The sequence below is a fragment of the Triturus cristatus genome, chromosome 7, assembly GCF_964204655.1.
Source record: "Triturus cristatus chromosome 7, aTriCri1.1, whole genome shotgun sequence".
NCBI classification, from domain to species: Eukaryota; Metazoa; Chordata; class Amphibia; order Caudata; family Salamandridae; genus Triturus; species Triturus cristatus.
This window is the reverse complement of record NC_140590.1, coordinates 1,621,694,789-1,621,717,323: the sequence shown is the minus strand read 5'-3', so window position 1 is coordinate 1,621,717,323 and position 22,535 is coordinate 1,621,694,789. Positions and strand designations below refer to the sequence as shown.

At 44.1% G+C, this 22,535-nt stretch overlaps 1 protein-coding gene across 1 annotated transcript in view; it reads right to left on the bottom strand.

Annotated features, from left to right (window-relative positions):
• RAD21L1 (RAD21 cohesin complex component like 1) overlaps nt 1-22,535 on the bottom strand; it is a 1,288,752-nt gene that overhangs the window by 477,886 nt on the left and 788,331 nt on the right. The window contains exon 9 of the mRNA XM_085619570.1: nt 1,295-1,524. Within this exon, the coding sequence (XP_085475696.1) occupies nt 1,295-1,524 (230 nt within the window). The remainder of the gene's footprint in view (nt 1-1,294; nt 1,525-22,535) is intronic.

Genomic DNA, 22,535 nt, shown 5'->3' with positions numbered 1-22,535 from the left:
CTCCCTCACTCACACAATGGCACGCCCGCTTATAGAGCGCATTGGCCCTGGAACGAATGTCCAACATCGTTGATGACTCTTGTAAGGGCTTCGACTATGTTTGGAACCCGCTAGTAAGCTACTTATCGGAGGGACTCACTCTATTTGCATGCAGTCCCAGGCTAAGGGCATTACATCTCTTCCTGATTTAATAAGGAACTCCTTTCCACCGAGGTTGGGGCCCTGGGTGTCTCCCCCCCACATGTGAGCCCTCATGTGCTGGTCGCGAGAGTCTTACTTCTAGACCCCTCTCCACATATATACGCTATAAGCCTATGCGCTTCCCTGGATTTGGTTGGGTTTTTTCTCTTTCCATTACTTTATTTTCACTTAACCGCTGGTGTTTTATAGGAGGACGTTAAAATATTTTAGAGCTCAGCTTTTTGACCCTGTGTCTTAATTATATGGAGGTTAATATGTTCACATTCTGACTCAGCGCAGGGCTCTCCTCTCAGATTTGTTCACGGAAGCAATCTGAAATTAGTTACGAAACTGTGCCTATACTATAGCTATCTACTGCATGGATTATGCTCCTGTGAAAAAAGATTGGACGCACTATGGTTTTTACAAAATGTATGTAAACTTTGAATAAAATTCAATAAACAGATTTTGACAAAAACAGAGCAGAGCTCAGTGGAGACGTCCTCGTATGACATGCCGAAAAAATCTGAGGGACTGGAGCTTCTCTCAGGAGTGTTCTAGAGGGCAAAGCAGCCAGATTGGCTGAAGTATAAGCTATGTCTTTTTTAAATAGACTAAGCTGTAAAATTGAAAGGAAAAGGGCCTTGAAGCTCTATCTCTATCATTCTATAACTATTATATGGTACTGGGGACACCTATCTCGACGACAAGGAACAATTAAAGCATGTGAATCTATTAAAGTTCCAATCATGGAGTAATCTGTGATTATAAGTATTTATCAGAAACGTACAGTCTGCAGAAAGTTGAAGTTGTGGCTAATTGAAGTCCAAAGAATACGAAGTCACAGAAGTAAAAGTAACCAATCTAAGGTTAAACACAAGTAATAGCACTGCTCTTCTCAGGGACTCACACACACAATATGATTCCAAGCTATGGTGGACTCTAGGGCAAGTAGGACGGCTCAGCACATCCAGCTCATTGGCTGAATCTTGGGTTGTCTCGAATGAGGTCGATGTGCAGCCAAAATAAACATTGTTAAGGCCTTTTTAACACTGGTTAAAATAGGATGTCGTTGTTCTTAAGGTACAACTGTACAGTTAATAAAATAGGTTACCGTTTGAAGCTTGGCATGAATCAGACTCTGTGACGGCCTGGACAAAAGGCTTTCCACGCCTCCAATCTCTTTCCAGATCATCAATTTCCTTGTAGGGGGTGCAATATCCACATTGGTGATTGTGTCAAGGTAATCAGTCAGCTGCTTTTTCATTGTATTGCTACTAAGTTCTTTCACCGTATCAACAAGAAGCTTCCTCTTTCTCTTGTTTTTTTTCTTTTCTACTGGAACTAATCACATGAAGATTTAAAGGAATAAACATTACTTTGAATTTCAAATATTTGACATTTCATTTGAAATTTGAATTTAAAGACTATTCACATGCATTTAATGCTTAATAGCTTATCGTTAGATGTGGCAAGCAGGACTTTAAAATGTAATAAAATGGTTAAACTATGCCGAAAAATCTTCAAAATGCATGATAGCACAATGGAGAAACCTTTAGCTCTGTGTCCCTACATTATTCCTCCCTTCTGCAGGCGAGCCTAGGCATTCAGGAGGTAAACGTTTAATGATTGAAAGCCATATCAAGTGGGGCTGTTTCCCCCCCACAGTTCTTTATAGTGATTCTGCACCTGCAAAACATAGTGATTAAAACAGTACCAACAGTACTTTCTGGTAGTGGGAGATTTCGCAACTGTATTCTTCTCTAGGGCATATAAGGCCCTCGGACATCATGTTTACAGCTCCATTTTACATTTTTGGGTGACTTTGCATCTTTTGCAAATCAAGATCACCCAGTCACTTCGCTGGTAAAACTAAAAATCATACATTATTAGTTCTTAAACCTAATGACGGGAGGATAGGAGATGTTGCTGATGCCAAGAGAAAAAGAAAGGAGGCGGAAGTGTCCATGTAAACCATTCTTTTAAAAGTGCACCTTGATATGATGGTGCCAAAAGATTCCAGATGCAAAAGATGCCTGTGTTTCAGCTGAAGTAGCCAATTCCCTAATGGACACTTAGGTACTAGGCAATTTTCAGCCTAGCAGTTGTGCTTTCTTTAATCCCCCTCGAATCAACATCACAATCTGCCTTTCCCACGGTTTACCCCTTCCTACTACAAAATCATCTTTAACTATCACTTCAATTCACATTCCCTTCACGTCTGCCAATGCCATTGCTAACTTAGACTGCGCAACTGTGTATTAGAGATCTGCCTCTTCTGCCAGTCTCAATAAAAAATCCTGCTTCTGCTGTCCCTCACTTTGTGGGAAATGGACCAGGTTGCCATGAGCAAAGTGGGATTTTCAGAGGCACTAAATGCTAAGAATGGATAGACATTTAGCTTTAGACTTCTTCTAATCCAACAGCACCTGCTAGATGAAGTTGCAGCCCTGGAAGCAATGCAACCTATTGGAGCCCTCCTATTCTAGAAAGCGGGGCAGAGGCTGCCGTAAACCTGTACCTCAAAATGTTTGCACTGACACAGTGAGTTGCTGACCAGAGGGTTACAAGCAGCCATTATCAGGGTACTGTCACCTAACCTGTCAACATTCGAGAACTAGTGAAATTACTTGTATCTGTTCGATGTGGCAGCCTTAGGTTTGAAAGACCACGTTGACACAGGACTCATCATCATGGAGTTTTGAGAACATAACCTGGTTTGCCTTACTGCTTGAGTTATGGTAAAAGTCAAACAACTCTACACCCCATGCAGTAGACGTCGCAGTGGGGAATGCCTGGATGCCTGTTGTTGGACTTGGCCTTCTGCAGGGTCACCCCAAAACCTTTGCTTTCACATCTTGTTTTCTGAACCACTATATGTTGGCTTTTAGGATTTTGTGCACTATACCACTGCTAACCAGTGCTAAAGTGCTTGTGCTCTCTCTCCAACACATGATAAAATTAGCTCACACTCAAATGGCAAATTTAATTTACTTATAAGTCCCTCATAATGTGGTACTATACGGGTAAATTACTTACCTGTAATCCTAGTTCTCTTACAGGGGTATCCTCATTGTTAGAAATAGGGTTCTCTAGTTGGCACAGGTAGGTACCTTTGACCAAGTAGGGGCCCTTGCTTCTTTTCAGGGTAAGGGGGCTACACTCCTAAAATAACCCCTGCTCACCCCCTTGGTAGCTTGGCACTAGCAGGCAGGCTTATCTAAGAGGCAGTGTGTAAAGCATTTGTGAACACATACAGTAATACAGTGGAAACACTACACATGGACACCACACCAGTTTAGAAAAATAAGTAATCTTTATCTAGACTTAACACATGACCAAACGACAAAAATCCACAATACAGTAATAAAAATATGACTTAGATGGCAGGAATAGCTTATTTCAATGTAGATGGTAAAAGCAACACTTTACTCTCAAAGTACCTTGGATGCGTCACGCAAAACGAACAAAAGGGTTGCAGGGAAGGCGATGCGTCAGTTCCTTCCTTTGGGGTAGGCGGCGCACCTGTTCCTTACTGCAGCGCAGGGGAGACGATGCATCTATTCCTTACCGGAGAGGAGGCGAAGCGTCTGTTTCTTACTATGATCCGGTGTGATGCGACAAAATGGTGCCCCGATGCGATGATCTGGTGTGATGTGACAAAATGGAGCCTTTGATGCGACAACGTGGATGCGATGCGTGCACGTCCAATGGCCGTGCGGTGAAATCGATGGTTTCTTGAACCACGACAGGCCCTGTGACACGCTTCACCAGTGATGCGACAGCAATCTCTACGACAGCAACACGCTTCTTTGGTGATGCGACACACTTCTTCGGCGATGGGACGGCGAACAGCTGCGGCGGCGACATGCTTCCTTGGCGAAGTGACGGCAACTGCTGCGGTGGCGACACGCTTTTGCCTCGTTGCGTCGCGCTTCCAGCTTCCAACAAGCAGTCTCCAGAGGGCCCAAAACAACAGCAGGCACCTCTCTGCAGGTAGAATTCACAGCTGGAAATTCAGGGGGAGCTGGTGAAGTCTTTGTGTCCCTGAGAATTCAGAACAGGAGGCAAGCTCAACTTCAAGCCCGTGGAGATCTTCCTCAAGATAGTTAAAGTACACACAAAGTTCCTTTTCTCCTTTCTTTGGCAATAAGTAACCACTGAAGGCCAACCCCAAACAGCAAACAGTACAGGGGCAGTCTCCTCCTCCAGCTTCCTTGGTTTCTCTCCTTGGCAAAGGTTTGTCTTGATTCCAAGAAATTATCTAAAGTTCTGGGCCGCAATATTTATACTGCAACATCTTTTGTTCTCTGAAGGCAGAGTGCGTCTGTGCCCAGCCAAAACCAGTTCTGCCCTCCCTGATGCAGCTTCCTGGCAGGAGGTGGAGACAGCATTGTTGAAAGCACACCTGGTCCAGGTATTTGAAAGGAAATCTCCTCCCCCTACTCTCCATTCAATGCAGGTCCTATTCAGTCCAGCCCTGACCCATCTGACTGCTGGAGCCAAGGCCCTCCTCAGCCCCTGTCACTCACAAACCTGAGATGGAATACACAAACCTATCAAACAAAATCAATGTGGCACATACTTTTGTGTGCATTGGAATAGCACGTCAAGTAGACTGTGGTTTGATTCAATGTGCGCCAGATATCCGTGAGACCCATTGCTTGTGTGAAGTCAGCCAAGTGTGTGCTTCGTCGGGGAGATGGGTTCTGGGGGTGTCTGTCAAGCCTCTCATCCATTATCATATTGAAGTCTCCGCCTAGTATTAGAGTACCCGGGGGAAAATGGATTAGTTACTTACCTGTAATCCTAGTTCTCTTCCAGGGGTATCCTCATCAAAGTCATAAGCACTAGAATATTCCCGCCTTTGCGTGGGACCCCGGAAACACAATCATATATGTGATATATATATATATATATATATATATATATCTACTGGCGGTCGCCAGTAGATAGTTATAGTTAGGACCGTGTTTCCATAGGAAATCCGCAACATTCTATTTTGAATAACTTTGGCGCCGATTGACGAATCCTCGCGAAATTTTCAAAATAGGTGGGGCGCTCCGCTCCGCTCCTATCCTGAACGTCTCGGGGGGGATTCGTCAAGCAGGGGCTGAGAAAAAGGGGGGGTCCCAAAACGTGTTTTCCCCATGCATTTTTTTATAGGACCTTTAGTCCAAGCTACAGCCCGAACAGCTGAACAGAATTACTTGAAATTTGGCAGAGAGGTAGTCCTCAGGTCAGGGATGTGCCTTTTGCAGGTCTGGTGTAAATGTATTCAGTATTTGCTGAGAAAATAGCATTTAAATCAATATATATATCTATAAGCGCGCTCCGAGCGCGTACGGTAAGCTTACCGTACGCGCACGCTGCCGTGCACGAGCTTAATTCTGATTGGTGGTTACATGACTGTAAACATTCGAATCGGTCGAAATCAGGAAGTGTCGGCCGCCATTTTGTGTGTCTCACACTGATAAACAAAGGTGGAGAACGTGAAAAGGGGGCAACGAAGAGGGTTGCAGACCCCCTAGCGTTTGTCAGGGGGTCCAAGAAGGTCCCAAAAGTATGAAAAATACATTTAATTTTTATTTTTTTTAAGTCGCGGGGTGCGCGTACGGTAAGCTTACCGTATGCGCACGGCAGAAAAAAACAATAAAAAAATAGAAGTACAAATCAAATTTAAGTGTTTAGATATTAGGGGGCTCTAAAAAGAGCCGTTGTGTTTATGAAGTGTTTTTTTTGTGGTACCTACAAGTAAGTACCGATGCAGAGTCTAAAGTTCAAGAGGAAGACTCTGTTGCCTTCAGTGAAATGTACAGCGTCTCCTCTATAAATGCCTTGCATGTTGTAACGCAAGTTGTTGTGGTATATAGAACCCATACCATAGTCTCTGAGGAAAGCAGAAATAGATTTGTTGACGTGCTTTCTTGCTTTGTCAATCTGCGGACAAAATTCGTTGGACCAGTTCCACTTTTGCCTTTGGCATATGTTAGAATATACAAAGGCAGATTGAGGAAAAAGCGACATCAATTGCACAAAGGTGTCCTTAATAAGCATTTCCAGACCTACCCCAGTTAAAGTGCCTAGGTCATTTCCACCACAGTGCACAATAATAAGGTTAGGCTGTGGGAGATGTAGAAAGGTTTTCACCAAAGGCATTAATTGGTGCCACTTTAACCCTCTCTGACCAATCCATTTAATGTCTACATTTGGCAAAGCAAGGTCTCTCACCATACCTCTTTTTTCTGCATACTTTTCACTCCAGAAGACATAGCTGTGACCTACAATCCACACTGTGAACATCTTTCAAGGAGATCTGGATGCACTCAGGAGGTGTCTTTCAGTAGAATGGCAATATGAAATGAAAGACAGTTGTAAAATGGAGGCATACATATTTTTTTTAAATAAAAAGAACTCATTGGCTGATTCAAATCATTTTACAGTTAAAACTAGGCTGTATGTGTACATTTTTAGAAGCATGTTTTGTATTGGTTCAGAAAATTGTGTTCCCACAGAAGATTAATTTGGATTTGCTGTTAGGTTTGACAGGTGAAGCACTCTTGCTCTTTGGATTTGAAACATTGTGTGCTGAACTTCTGACCTCTCTGCTCACACCAGTGTTCCATGAGCTGTTGCTATGGTAGCAGGCAGAAGTCAAGTTGGGGGGAAGGGTTCATTTGGAAAAGGGTTGAAGTTTTCAACCAATAGAAATGTGTGATTTCATTTGAAAAAATGTGGGAAGCACTGAGATTTGTAATTAACATGTATATGTGTGAAAAAAGAGAGGGAAACATTGCAATTTACTGGTTCTGGTGAGAGGAGAGAGGTGTAGAGCTCTGATATTCTGACTATGATAATCTGCCGTTTGAGTGCCACATTTCTTTCTCAACTAACTAATTTTAAAGGTGAGATATGAGTTTGAGAGAGGATGTATGTGGTGCATTTTTTATATAAATATTGGAATTGTGATTCTTCTTTTGTATTCTAAAATGTATTATTAAATATTAATACTTTTTTCTTTTTTTTCAGATTGAGAAAGAAAATTTAGGAAAAAATAAACCTTTTTTCTAGCAATTTAAATAAACCATTTATTAATAAATAAGTTATTTTGTTGGTCAGGTAAGTGTGAAATTTCTGTATTTATCACACATTTAGTTTCATGCTCCCTTTTTTTCACTTCTCCTCTCTCTGCTTTTCTCATTTCCGTTGTACTCCCTCAAGGACCTTGTAGGGTAAAAAATAATAATTTTGTTTAAAAAAAAAAAAAAAAAGAAAAAAGCGCGCACGGTAAAAAAAGAAAAATTAAAAAAATTAATTACATTTTTTTTTAAAAAAGTTGTGAGGTAAGGTTGGCTCTTAAAAGAGCCGTTGTGTTAATACAGGGACAGAGGAAAGAAAGAATGGGAATATTAACAAGGACCACAGATGTGCTGGTCTATCTTATTGTTTATTAGGGAAACACTGGTCTCCCCATGAACAATTAGACCATAACATCTGGTGCACCTCATTTGTACCCTCTGAAATTGAGGGTTCGTTTCCAGAGGAGCAGAAGAGGGTGATGCTCCCACCGCAGAGGAAGGGCTCGGCTGAGCTACCGAAGATGTACTCGGCTGAGCTTCTGCGGGTGTGCTCGGGTGACTTACTGAAGGGTTTGCTTCAGATTGTCGAGCAAAAGTCCTGGGATGTACATCCCTAATGTGTCTCACCATAGTGTGATTACCAAAGGAATACTTCTTCCTTGGGTTACCTCTAGATAAGACACGCTCACAAAGTGAGCAGGTGACTAATGGAGCATTTACCTTTTTCTGCCCCTCTGGAAAAGTGAAATACTCCCAAACAAAAGAATTCTTTTGTTTCCTCCTTCTCTGTCTGATGATGCTGCTGCCCTGCTCACTCTCAGAAGAGGTCTGCTGCTCTGCCATTGTATCCCAAAGACAATTCAGCTCCTTCTCCTAGAGAATCACAAGCAGTAATGAGGGGAATGGGTGTGGTGTAGGAAGATTCTGGAACTGAAAGTAGTTTAAACCAATCAAAAGTGTTGTTTCTTGATCACATGACCAACCGTACGCGCACGTTAAGCTTACCGAGCGCGTACGGTAAAAGTACGCATGCGCGTACGAAAGACACGCGCACATGCGCATTACAGGCACGCTCGTACACTTCGCGTAACGTGCGTGCGTGTAAAGCATGCGCTTACGCGTCGCGTAGGAAGTACGGACGCGTACGCAAATTGCGTAAGCATGCGCACACGGAGTATAAATATTACGTACCTTCACCGTACATAAAGCGAAGCGTGCGCTTACGGTAAGCTTACCGTACGCGCTCGGTAAAAATTTTTTGTTTAAAAAGATAAAGGTTTGTTGAAGATATTAACTATGTTATACAACTATATCTAACCATTTATTTAAAAAAGGTGAATCTTTATAAATTGAAGAATGCATTAAAACCATGAATATATACATAGGTAGAATAGTGTTTAAAGGAAAAAAGAAAAAGAAAAAAAATGTAAAAAAACAAACAAATTCAATGAAAAAACCATAGGTTTCACACACATTATAGTTAGGAATTAGAATTCAAAAAACCATGCAAAAACACAGAAAAAAACATAGGTTTCACACACGTTATATTTAGAAATTAGCTTTTAAAAAACCTTGCAAATTCACTGAAAAAACCATAGGTTTCACACACGTTATAGTTGGGAATTAGCATTTAAAAAACCTTGCAAATTCACTGAAAAAAACATAGGTTTCACACATGTTATAGTTAGCTGGACATTTCTCTCGTAAAAAACCATTGAAATTCCCCCGTTATAGTTAGTTCAGCTAACTATAACTCTCGCACCCGCAATCCACTGCTGATGACGTCACATATTACATCACTCATGACATGGTCAGTGACATCACTCATGACATCACTGATGACATCTAAAATAACGTCAGATATTACATCACTGTATTTAGACACCCATTTACCCATGTCTTCTTCCATTAATCTTTAGCTATACATATATTACAAATATTTATTTTTCAGAAAGACACATATGTAATCAGTGATGTAATATCTGACATCATCAGCAGAGGATTGCGGTCGCGTGAGTTATAGTTGCCTGCACTAACTAAAACGGGGGAATTTCATTGGTTTTTTACGAGGGAAATGTCCAGCTAACTATAACATGTGTGAAACCTATGGTTTTTTAAGTGAATATATATATATATATATATATAATGAATAATATAAAAGTAGATGCAGCCTTTCATAACCAGAGCTGAATAATGCTGTAGGAACTATCCTGTATACCACAAATAAATTATGCAATATAAAAAACAGGAAAGAAAACAGCAGTAAAGCATGTTTGAAATCGGTTTAATGCTTAGTATTTAGCCCAAAACCTCAGATAGGACTGAAAGCATTAGGCTGCATTGTAGAAAATAACAGCCTAGAAAGGCTAGAAAGCTAACTCTTAGCAACACAGAAAAAACTGGCACCGTGCCTTTAAGGCAGCCATGACCCTCAGCCTCCCATCATGCCTCAGGGGTGACAGTTGGGTCAGTTGTTCTTTGCAGTGACACAAAGCCATAACACAAAGAGTTGACAATTCCTTTGGAAAATCAAGATCCTTTGCCTGGGGAGGTGGGAGGGTTGCTTATGACTGATGAGGATACCCCTGGAAGAGAACTAGGATTACAGGTAAGTAACTAATCCTTTTCTTCCTGGGGATCATCATCAATAGTCATAAGCACTAGAATAGAATAGCGAGCCTCACCTCATCCGCTGCGGGCAAAGGAAAAATAATTAACAATCAAGCTCAGACAACTAAACTTGATATATCAGACATTTCGGTTATCTGAACAGATTTCTCAAGGAGCCTGGCCTACTTGAGTATCTGCCCTGGAGTCTGATTCAAGACAATAATGCCTAGTGAACGTATGCACAGATCTCCAGGTTGCTGCCTTGCAAATTTCTGCCATTGGAACATCATACAAGAATGCTACTGTAGCTGCTTTTCCCCTAGTGGAGTGTGCTTTAGGTGACAACAATAGGGGCTTATTTGCCAGCTGGTAGGCCAATTTTATACAAGACACTATCCATCTGGAAATGGATCTCTTGGTAGCTGGAAAACCTGTTCTCTTGGAACCATAATTTGAAAACAATTGGTCTGATTTTCTGATGACCTTAGTTCCCTCTAGGTAGAATTTGAGTACCCTCCTAAGGTCTAATGAATGGAATGACCTCTCTGCAGGAGTTGCGGGATTGGGAAAAAAGGAGGGCAAAGAAATCGTTGGATTAATATAAAAATCAGATACCACTTTTGGCAGAAAAGCAGGGTGAGTCCTCAATACTACTCTGTTGTGGTGAAAGACAGTATAGGGCTCTTTGGAAAGATAACGCTTGGATTTCGCTTACTCTACGCGCGGATGTAATCGCGACTAAGAAAGGGGTCTTCCATGACAAAATGTTGCAGCGTGGCTTTATGGATGGGCTCGAAAGGAGGACCCATCAACTTAGAGAGGACAAGATTCAACTCCCAAGGAGGTCGAACAGGGGGATAAACCTTCTTCAACCCCTGTAGGAAGTCCTTGACCACCTGCAGTTGAACGAAGGAAGGCTGGCTTGGAGACTTTCTATAGGCCCTAATAGCCGCTAAATGCACTCTGATTGATGAATATTTCAAACCTGATTGAGTCAAGTACAGGAGGTAACGCAGAATAACCTCCTCCTGCCCTGTGGTTGGATTAAAGTTATTACGAGTGCACCACAGGTAGAATCGCTTCCACTTAAAGGAATACGAAGCCCTTGTAGAAGGTCTCGTTGCTTCCTTTAGTATGCGCATACAGTCCTGCGGCAAGTTCAAATGTCCATATTGCAGGACCTCAGGTGCCATGCTGCCAAGTTCAGTGAGGGAAGGTTGGGATGTAGGATCTTCCCGTCCAGCTTGGTTAGCAGATCCGACCTGCACGGCAGCCTCTTGTGGGGGTGCACCGACAGTTGCAACAGATCCGGGTACCACCACTGTCGAGGCCAGACCGGGGCTATCAGGATCATGGACATGTTGGACCGGATGAGCTTGGACACCACCTTCAGTGTCAGAGGCAGGGGAGGAAAGGCGTAAGCAAATATTCCGGACCAGTTTATCAAAAGAGCATTCCCCTTCATCCCCGGACGGTGGAATCTGGAGGCAAAGGCGTGGCATTTTTTGTTTAGATCGTCTGCGAACAGATCTATGGAAGGCTGGCTCCACTGACGGAAAATGTCTGTCACTACCTCGCCGTTTAGCACCCAGTCTGGCTGATCTTCGAAGTGCCGACTGAGTGCGTCCGCTCGCACGTTTCGCTCCCCTGGAAGGTGCACTGCTGTGACGGAGAGGCCTCGGGCTAGAAGCCAATGTCATATCTTTTGAGCTTCCAGGGAGAGAGGACGAGAGCACGTACCACCCTGTTGGTTGAGGTAATACATGGTGGTCGTGTTGTCTGTCTGGACGAGGACTGAGTTGGACATGATCGAAGGCTGAAAAACTTTCAGGGCTAGATGTACGGCCCGCAGCTCTAACATGTTTATGTGGTAGGATTGCTCCTTGACAGACCACCGACCTTGCATTTGCAGGCAATCCATGTGCGCCCCCCATTCTTGAAGCGATGCATCCGTTACCAAGGACTGGGTGGGAACAGGTTGGTGAAAAGGGACTCCCGACAGGAGGTTCCGTGGACGAGTCCACCACAGAACAGACGTCTTTGCGGTTTGTGTGAGAGCACAATCTGGTCTTCACAGAAACCGGTAGTCTGGTCCCACTTGTCCTCCAGATCTTGTTGTAGAGGCCTCATTCTCAGCCTGGCGTTGGGAATGAGGAATATGCAAGATGCCATTGATCCCAATAGGGACGCTACTTGCCGGTTCGTCGGGTGAGCGGTCTGGAGAAGAACTTCGCACTTCTGCCGAATTGATAAAAGTCTCTGCTCCGAAGGAAACGCTTTTCCCAGGTTTGTGTCTAGGATGGATCCCAGGTAATGGATCACTTGTGTCGGCTGGTAAACTGATTTTTCCATATTTACATGCAGGCCTAGCTTGCGAAGCAGAGCCAGGCATACTTGGAAGTCGCTCTTTACCTGTTGAGAAGATAGCCCTTTCAAGAGCCAATCGTCCAAGTATGGGTATACAAACAGCCCTCGCCTGTGTAGAGCTGCCGCTACCACCGCCATGCACTTGGTAAAGACTCGTGGGGCAGATTTTAGCCCAAAGGGCAACACTCTGAATTGGTAGTGATTGCTGCCGACCATGAATCGCAGGAATTTGCGATGACGAGGAGTCGCAGGAATGTGGAAGTACGCATCCTGGAGGTCCACCGAGCACATCCAGTCCCCTGCTTGCAGATGTGGACATATTTGTTGAAGCGCCAGCATGCAAAAATTTTCTTTTAAAATTAGCTTGTTTAGAGACCGCAGGTCCAGGATTGGTCTGAACTTGTGCTCCTGATCTCTTTTTGACACAAGGAATTACCTGGAGTATACTCCTTTCCCTCGCTGTGAGATGGGAACTTTTTCTATGGCCTTTTTTTGTAGAAGCGCCACCACTTTCTGACGTAGTAATTTTAGCTGGTGAGGACGAGATTTTTTTGGAGACACACGGAAACGTAATACGTATCCATTGCACAGTATATTGCACACCCAATGATCCTTCGTTATGTTGTACCACTCTCTCAGATGTTGCGAAACACTTCCTCCCACTGGAGTGGGCAACGGCGTCAGAGGAAGCTCTGGCTCATTGTTTTCCTGTTGGTCGAGTGGTGGAGGAGGATTGTTGTTGGCTACCCCCTCTACCCCTGGTAGACTTTCGACTCTGAAATTGGGATCGCCCTTGGTTCTTGCCTTGGGACCACTGAGGGGTTTGAACCCTCTGTTGGAATCCCTTGCGTTGGCTGGGCCTGTACCTTCTTCGGAACTCCTTTTTCTTTTCTAGCCCCACCGCCTTCAAAGTGTCCAGCTCGGCCTTCATCTGAGCCATTTCTTCATCCGTGTGGGAGCCAAATAATGAAGAACCCGAAAAAGGCAGGTTAAGGATCCTATGCTGAGCATCCGGTTTAAGGGCTGTAAGCCTGAGCCAGGACGACCTTCTCGCACAAATTCCATGTGCATACAAATGTGCTGATAGCGTGGCACCATCCGCTGCAGTGCTAATCATCTGATTAGCTACCAAGGAACCCTCCGTAACGATCTCTTCAAAGTCTTTCTGGTCTTCCTTTGGCAGCTTTTCTTTGAACCGATCCAAAGAGTCCCATAAGGATCGGTCGTATCGACCTAACAAGGCCGCTGCACTCGAGACCTTGAGAGAAGAGGCTGCCGAGCCACAAACTTTTCGCCCCCAAGATTCCTGCGACTTACTCTCCTTGTCCGGAGGTACCAACGCATGGGCAGACACTGTGTCTTACGTGCTGCTGCAACTATGACAGAATCTGCAGGTGGATCCGTCTTTAAGAACACAGGGTCTGTATCCGCCGGCTTGTATTTCTTCAGGATTCTGGCCGGTGCGGCCTTAATCGTTGAAGGGGTCAGAAAAATGTCCATTACTGGTTCCATAAGGCCAGGAACCAGAGGCAGCAACGGACGCGAAGCAGATCTTTGGTGCAGCGTCTCGAAGATCACTGTCGTTGTGACCTGGGGAGTGGACATTGCAATGTTCAGCTTCTGAGCCCCTCTCTGCAGCACATCCTGATAGGTGTTAATATCATCTATCGGGGATACTCGCGACTGAGGGCTGTCCGATAGAGTAGGCGAGTAGTCCCTTTTAGATGAATGGGTGGAGGAAGATGACCATGAGTTTAGTTTATTTATTATGCATGATTAATTAAAACCTTTACATATACAGAGGTAAAATTCCACTCATTTCGTACTAAAATCGCTATGTACAGTAAAAACATTTTTATCACAATCAATAAAATAATTAACACAATTTTGCGAAAGTTAGCTGTAGTTATAGCAACTATAGCTGGAGGTGATTTGGTCAGGATTTCATCTAAGCTTGGTCTTTCGGCAATTCAGTCCGGATTTCTTTTAGTCTCTTTGCGGTAATGTCAAGAATGTTGTTTAAAGACGGGTTTTAGTAGGGTACTCCTGATGTCTTTTAGCTTTTTACAAATGCATATAATGTGAATTGCGTCTTCTGTACCGCTACTATATAGCCGGCATTGATCGTTTTCGTCCTTTTTCTCCCAGGGAGGCAAGAATTGATTAAAAGGGCCTGCCCCCAATCTTAGTCTGAGGAATTTTTCCTTTACAAAAGTTTTCAAACCCACTTTCAAGTATGGTTGAGGTGTTAGGTTGTTGTAAGTGTGTAAGACCATCCAGCCATGCGATCTTTTAGCTAGGGTGTTTTTGTCTTCTAGTGCAGATAGGGTACGAGATACCTTTGTGACTGTTTTTTTAAAAATTTGATGATTGCTCTGGACTTCCCACAGTTCTGTTAGCCCCAGTTGTTTTATTGCTTCCTGAAGGTATACTTTTGCCGGGGTTTTCCTTGAGAGGGAGAGTTCTGTCCAGAGTAGCTCATTCAGGCTTCCCTTGACATCAAGTTTAATTTTATGCCAGCATTTCACGTAGGCTCCCATGCGTTCCAAGGTCTGTTTTTGGAGTCCGAATTCCAATCGAATTTGGGCGGGGGAGGCCGTTCTAGGGAGGTGGAAAATTGCGCGGTATGCCTTTGATATTATGTTTTCGAGGGTTGTGGCGTCTTTTCCCTTCAGCGTTTCACTCCCGTAGTAGATAGTTGGCTGGAGTTTTGCTTGTATGATTTTAAGCAGGGGGTCAAATGACAGATCCGGTAGGTGCTTCTTTAGGGGTTTAATTGTTAAGTATGTTGTTACCCCCTTTCTCCGCACAGCTTCTAGTTGTGGTTTTGCCGAGTTATTTTGGTCCAATATGACCCCTAGGTATTTGTAGTTAACACCTTGATCCAGGCGATGTCCTTCTAGGAACCAACTGTACTGTTTCCTCTTGTGGTAATTAACCGCCATGGTTTTTGTTTTGTTATAGTTTATTTTTAATGCGTTGTCCTGCGAGAATTTTAAAGTGGCGTTCAGTAGGTGTTGTAGGCCAACTGGAGTTCTGCTTATCAAAACCAGGTCGTCTGCATATAGCAGGCAAGGTAAGTGGACATTCCCAAGTTTTGGTGCGTGGCCTGCGCTGCTACTCAGTTTCTCTGGTAGATCTGCGAGAAATAAGTTGAATAGCATGGGCGCTAAAACACATCCCTGTTTAAGGCCTTTTGAGGTAGGAATTTTTCTCGATATTTTACCACCATCTGTAAGCTTTATCCTAACCCATGTGTTGGTGCGCAGGTTCCTTAGTTGGGAGAGTAAGTTGGAAGGAATTCCCCAATTATCAAGTTTTCGCCATAGTTTGGTACGGTCGACGTGGTCGAATGCGGCGGTGAAGTCTATAAAACATAGGAAAAGTGGGTATTTTCCCTGTTTAGCAGCATCCATGAGCAGGGTCAATGCCATTATATTGGTTATAGTTCCTTGACCTTTTCGAAAGCCAGTTTGTGTCAGGGGAATTATCTTATTATCTTCATCCCAAGTAGATAATTCTTTTAAGAGGAGCCCGGCAAAATATTTAGCCTCTATGTCAATCAGGGTAATTAAACGGTAATTTTTTGGGTCTGTCCTTGCCCCTTGCTTATAGATTGGGCTTATGATTGAGCCTTTCCATGAATCTGGAGTTGTGAAGTTTATTGCTGCGTATTGGAAGATGGGTTCCAGTGCCTTGCTCCAGAAGACCGGGTCGCTTTTAAACAATATTGGTGGGATGCCGTTAGGGCCCGGGGCTCCTGATGATCGGCCCTTTGCTATTTGATTCATTATCAGTTTGGTTTTTTGGGCCGTGTTCTCTCCGTTTGTTGGTAGTTCTGCAATGGATCTGTGGATAGCTCTATACTTTGGTTTGGCCCTGTCCCTTTAAGGTTATCAGATGGGTGCTGGCTGTAGGGGAATAATTGGTTTTTAATCTTGATGCAGCTCCCAGAAGCTTTAGGTTTAAGGTGGCTTGTTAATTCATCGTTTTTGTTGAAATGATTAAAAAGAAAGTTTGCCCAGGCCTCTTCGGAAATATTAGAATTAATTCCACAGTGTTGCGGTTGTTGCAGTTTATTTATTGATTGCCAAAATTTAGCGCTATTTTTTTGTTTGGCATCATGAATCAATTTGGCCCAAAAATCGTTGTTCTTTGTTGTGCGTCTTAGCCATCTTCTCTTTTTTAGGAGGGCTTTGGTTTCTCGTAGCGACTGTCGCAGATGTTGATTATCTGGTCGTCTCCGTAGTTGTCTTAATGTGGAGTTTATTGTTGTTTTAAGTTTTTTTGAGTTTGGACTGATGTTTTCCCAGTTAGGAGGGACATTTATATGTGTCCTTGGACTTTTGTTTACAGGGAATCTTTTTCCGAGTGAGACGGTGAAAGTCTCCCATATTTCCAATGGGTGGGCTAAGTTGTCTTGAGCTTCCTTCAGCACGTCTTTAGCCTGAACAGTTACATGTTCTATATTTGTTGGGTTGCACCTAATGCGGTGAAGGTTTGTCATTCCCACTGAGATGATTGATGTTTCGGCCTCCTGGTGCAATATTGCTGTAGAGTGAAGTACCATCTCTTGTGGCATATGGTCGCTGAAAGTGTTATTACCTATACTGAATGATACAATTTTATTGAACATGGCTAATGTAGTGAAGGTGAAGTCAATTGTCGTTGATGCTTTAGATGAATGATACGTTGGTGCTGGAGGGTTGTCTTCTTTAAATCGGCCGTTAACTGCCCTCAGATTTAAGTGTTCGAGTTCTGACAGGAAGAGTATTGAGCTCTTCGTAGATTTGTTTGCCGATGCTTGGCCTTGGTTAGGAACTCCCCAGATGCCAGTCAAGTCGAGGCAGAGATCGTCTTCCCGTGTTGTACCTAAGAGGTGCATGTTAAAGTCTCCTGCCAGAATGACTTTGTCGGTATTTTCCTCTTCCATTATTCTCGATAGTTCATTGACTACTTCCTTAGATGATTGTGTTTTGTTTTTTGGATGAAGGTAAACGTTTATCAGTATTACCTTTTGAATTTTCTGGTCAAGGGACATTTGGATTGCTGAGGCTTGTATACAACTTGGGGAAGTGATTTGCATTGTTAATGGGCGCGTCTCACCGAATTTCAATATAGAGGAGAAAAGGAGTAGGCCGCCCGAGCAGCGGCCGAATCTGGTGTTTTTTATTGCTGGTTTGAAGCATGAAATATATCCGGGGAGGTCAAAAGGTGTGTCCTCCCAGGTCTCCTGGAGTAGTATGATATCGAACTTTTTAAGGTAGTTCAGAAAGTCCGGGTCACATTGCTTGGAATTTAGGCCGTTGATGTTCCAGGTACTTATTTTGATTTCGTGAAGGTCCTTATAAGGGAACAATTTTGGCGATGTCTTTTGTCAGTTTGAATTTGTTAGCAATATTGTCCGTTGTAAACCTTGCCTATCGTTCATGGCCAGAGAATCCTTTGGGGTGAACTGATTGGCTGTTGGAGTACGGCTTCTTGCGCCCCTTAAGATTGACGTTGTTGTGCGTTGTGGGCTGTCTGGAGTTAAAAATGGGGTTGGGTATTGTGGTTTAGGCACTTTAGTTAGTGCTATCCCCCAGTTTTGAAATATTATTACTTCTTTGCTGATTCTAGATGCTATCTCCGGTGTTTTCCAAGTGGTTTTGGAGGCTTCCGAGTGTGTTAAGTTGTAATTTGGTAGGAATTCTACAAACAGTAGGTCGGAGCTGTGGATCGTTGTTAAGGATGGAATGGCTTGTAGGAGGCGTAGTATGTTCCCCCTATTTAGAGTATCTATCCGTCCTTGCGACTTATATCTGGGGACAAAAATGATTGTATCGGAGACCTCTACTTCGATGTGATCGTCGGTTTGATGTCTTCTTGGGGAGGTCACGCTTCTAACTTGGGGAGCTCTTGGGCTATCTTGTGCGAGATTACCCGGGCTACTTTTTTCATTTTCTTTTAATAATTTGATTTGGGGGTTCCAATCTTTGTCTTCTAGTCCTCTAAGAGGAGACAAATGTTGGAGGCTATCGTTTGCCTTATTTGATGTTAAAGCCTTTTTTTGCTTGTTCGAAGATTCCTTATTATCGTGGGGCTCCTGGATTGCAAGGATTAAGGAGGTGTCCGGTATGGAACATACGTTGATCTTGTCGCTGTCTGTTGTACTTGCCCGTGGGTGGTTTGTTTTCAAGCAAGTTTGTAAGTCAGTTTGCGTCGTTTTACCAATTGAAGTGGGGTTTCTTGTGGGGATTTTGACTGAGTGCAATGAGGCTGAGTTTCGGTTGTTTGTTGTTTTTGGTTTCATTGCTACATAGTCTTGTGACAGCCAAGTAAGCAAAGGTTGAGCATGGGCCGTGTTTTTCTTTTTTCTCCCCTTCCTTTTATTTCTGTGACCAGTGTTTTTCCCAGTGTTTTCCTTGCTAGGTGACAGTTGGTTTGTTGGAGCTTTCCCTAAGGGGGAATCTTCGGAGGGTTGCGGCGCCCTATGCTCGTCCATTCCGTTCGTCTTAGTCGGGGGTAGACTCTCGGTTAGGGGTGCGTTCTCCGGGTGTTGTGCTGCTGTATTTGTTGTCTCCTTTGTAGGTGAAGCTAGACTTTGTCTTGTTTGGGATGTGACAGCAGCTATAGACAATATGTCACTAAGGAGTGATGGTAACATGGAGAGTTTGTCTATTATTGGAGCACAGGTACAATCTTGCCGGAGAAGTTTGTCATTTAGAACAGCTTCCTGTCCTCTTCTAATTAATCCGTTTAGGTCCGCCAGCTTAGTGTCGATAGCGGATGTGAATTCTGCCAGGGTTTGGAGTACTGACAGTTGTAAGTCCATTTTATGTGACTGATATTTTAATGCTTCTGTTGAATATTGCATAGTGCTAAGAATGGTTTCCCAGAGGATTTCTTTAGATTGTTTACTTGTGTCGCTGGCTTTTGCCTTTATGCTGGTTTTGTTATTTTGAGACTTGTTGTTGTATGAGGCTACTAAGTCCTCCCATTCTTGGGAGGCTAGGAAGGACATGTCACAGTCAGAATTATAGGCAGTCGCCAGGTTGGACCTCGGTGAGGATTCTACGTCTCTTTCGCATTCCTCTTTCTCTGGGATTGTTGATTCCTTTCGACGCCAGTCGTTATTGGTTTGCGCATCTCTTTGCCGTAAGGCTTGGTCGTTTGTGTTTGGTCGTACTTCGCATGCGTAAGCTGTCAAATGTTGCGATTGGCTGTTGAGAAATTGCGGTTGGCTAGTCCCTTGAGGGTGGGAGTCAGCTGTTATTTGTACTTTGCATTCTTTGGTTGGTTGGCAATGTGAGGAGGTAGTGCTAGGGAATAGCAGAAAAGATTGTTCTGATGTTTGGTCAGAGCAATTCTTTGAGTTCTGCGTACTTGCCTGATTGGTACTTATGGCTGCGTTTTCCAGTTGTGATGGCGAGTTATTTTTAGGTCTTGTCTCCGGGGGTTGAGGATTATTTGATTTTTCAAGACACTCATAGGGACTAGTTATTAAAGGTTCTTGCTTTAGTGTTGGTGACTGGTCTTGTTTTTTATCTTTAGGTTGCAGCAAAGAACTGTAAGATTGTGGCTGTGTATGATTTTTGACATTTTTGGTGGTAAGAGTCCCCGCAACCACGTTTTTGAGAGGAGCGTAGGCTTCTATTGCATTTTCTAGTCCCAGACTTGGGGTTTTTGTCCTTTCTAAAATGTCAGCGTTTTTTGTGTCGCGTTCTTTTGTAAGCTGTGCATTATGTAGATGTTTATTTTCCGATTCAATTTGTTCAAGTTCTAATTGTAGGGTTAAGTTGGTTTTTTGTAGGTCCGTTACGTGGATTTGTGCCACTGTTTGCTTTAAGTTTGGTTTCGTTTCGACTTCGGAGGTAAAGTCGAAATTGAAGTTACTTGGGTCTAAAGGTGTTTGCAGGCCCTTAATGTTACTTGTCTTTGAAAATATTATGGATGCTGGGTCTTTCAAAAACGCAAATTTGGTAAAGATCTTGGGTTGGAAGGAATACGGGATCTTTTGTTTGAATGATCCCTCTGTGTTTATTAGACTCTTGTTTCCTGAGTCTAGACGTGAGTCTGCCGTATGAGTAGTTGTTTGATTGATTATTGAGTTCAGTTTCGACTTTGCGTTTAGTACTGATGTAGTCCGTTTTGAGTCGGTTTTGGAATGAGATTGACCTGAATCCCAGTTGACTAGCTCGTCATCCAGAGAGGTTGTTGTTCCGCTTGAGTTAGGATGCGTTGTAGGGTGTCCGTTAGTTTCAAGCTTAGCATTTTTTGCTTTCTGGGCGTCCGATTCAACATTAACAAAAGCTTCAAAACTGCGTTCGTGGTTTCCGCTGTCTAGCATTTTTTTCTTTTTTGTTAATTTCTTCGCTTTTTGTGCCTGTTTAGTGCTGGGTAGATCTTTTCTGGTCCTGCCTGATCTCATGATTTTTTCTGGTTGTATGCTTCGGGATAATAACCAAGTGCGCGCTGTATTTTACTGTTGTTATTATTGTTGTTATTGTTCTTGCGAAGATAACTGTGCTCACAAGGTTAGTTAATGGGTTGTTGTGTTCCAGTCGTTAGGTTTAACCCTGCTTCTCTTGTGTGCATATATAGTTTCAGGTTCAGTTATCCTATTATCCTATTGTCCAGTGAGGCGAACCGGAGCCCCCACTCAGCCCCCACGCAGCCACGACCCTACTCCCCTCTCCGCTGCCTACTAGTAAAGAAGGTAGGTGGCAGGACGAGCCTAGGGGTGTAGGGGTGTGGTGGAACTGGTCGGAACCTGAAGGGCTTCCTTACAGGTATCCTGATACACCTATTGCTTTAACCACATGCAGTTTTTTTTTTTTTCACAATGACAACAACATCAACAGCAGGGGGATCTCACCAAGTTGAAAGTTTGGAAAATGGAGATTTTGCCCGCTGTCCGCTCAGTGAACTTCCGTGGTCAGCGTCCTCCCCTCCGTCCTCCCCTCTGCTGACGGCTGGCGGCGTACCTCTGCTCAGCTCCGATCCGCTCCGCCGGTGAATCTGCTGGAGCTGTAATTAGAGGCCTGGTCGGACATGCAGAAGGGGGGAGGGGTTTTGCTGAAAAGGGGTGGCTTTTCTTGCTCTGGCTCTTGCTCTGGCCCCCCCTCGGGTCCGGTCCGATCAATTGGCCCAGCGGAATCTGCGGGGTCGGCGGGATCGGCGGGTTCGGTGGGTTCGGTGGGTTGACTCTAATTCTCAGCCACTCGCGCTCGCTGCCGTTCCGTGGCTCTCGCTGGCGCTGGTGCTCTCGTTTCTCGTTTCTCGTTTGAAAGCCTGGCGTTTCACACCATTGCCCTCAGCAGGGATCCTGCTCTCCAATGTCAACAGCAAGTCAGCAACGCCCTGCAGTGCAGCTACGTGCCTCAGACTCTCCAAGCCCTAGTATCAAATTAGATGACCATGAGGGAGACCTCCTTCTGTGGTGATGTGACGCAGGAGGCCTACGCTCCTTAGATCTACCTGCACGGTGGTGGCGTACCGGCGAAGGCGATCTCTCCACCTCCTGTATGTATGTATGTATTTTGTTCTTATAGAGCGCAACTGTCACCCAACGGGTATCCTGGCGCTTAGACTGAGATGGTAGAGAGACTTTTAACCAGCCAAGTAACCACAGACAAACCAAAGAGAAATGCAGAGGCCGGCCAGGAAGTGCAGAATTAGGAGATCAAGGGCTTCTCCCTAGGGAAAAGCCAGGTTTTCAGGCTGTGCCTAAAATCCATCAGAGAGTTAGCCTGTCTAATATTCAGAGGAAGATCATTCCAGCACCGCGATGTCACTGTACTAAAGGCCCTGCCCCCCATCCTGGCCTTCTTAACCCTGCCAGTAGTTAACAGAGAAGCATTTGAAGAGCGTAGAGTCCTTTGAGGCTTACACCAGGACAATTTCTCCTGCAGGGAGATTGGGCCGAGGCCGTGTGCCGCTCTGTAAACAATGCATAGGGCTTTAAACCTAACCCTTTCCCTTATAGGAAGCCAATGGAGCTCTTGTAACGCCAGCATGGTTGAAGATCCGCGTTTCTTATTCAGCGCCAATTTGGCTGCCATAGACTGGACCCTCTGCAAGCTCTGGAAGATGTAAAGAGGAGCTCCCAGGTACAGAGAATTGCAGTAGTCCAGCCTGCTCAGGATGATACTGCGTACCACCAGAGGTCTTTTCTCCTCTGGCAGAAGAGGTAGAATCTGTCGTAGGGCTTTCAGGAGAGCAAAGCAAACCCCCACTGTTTTTTTAGCTTGAGAGGCCATTTGAAGATTATCGTCAAACATAACCCCCAGATTCCACACTGTTTTCACAGGGACAATG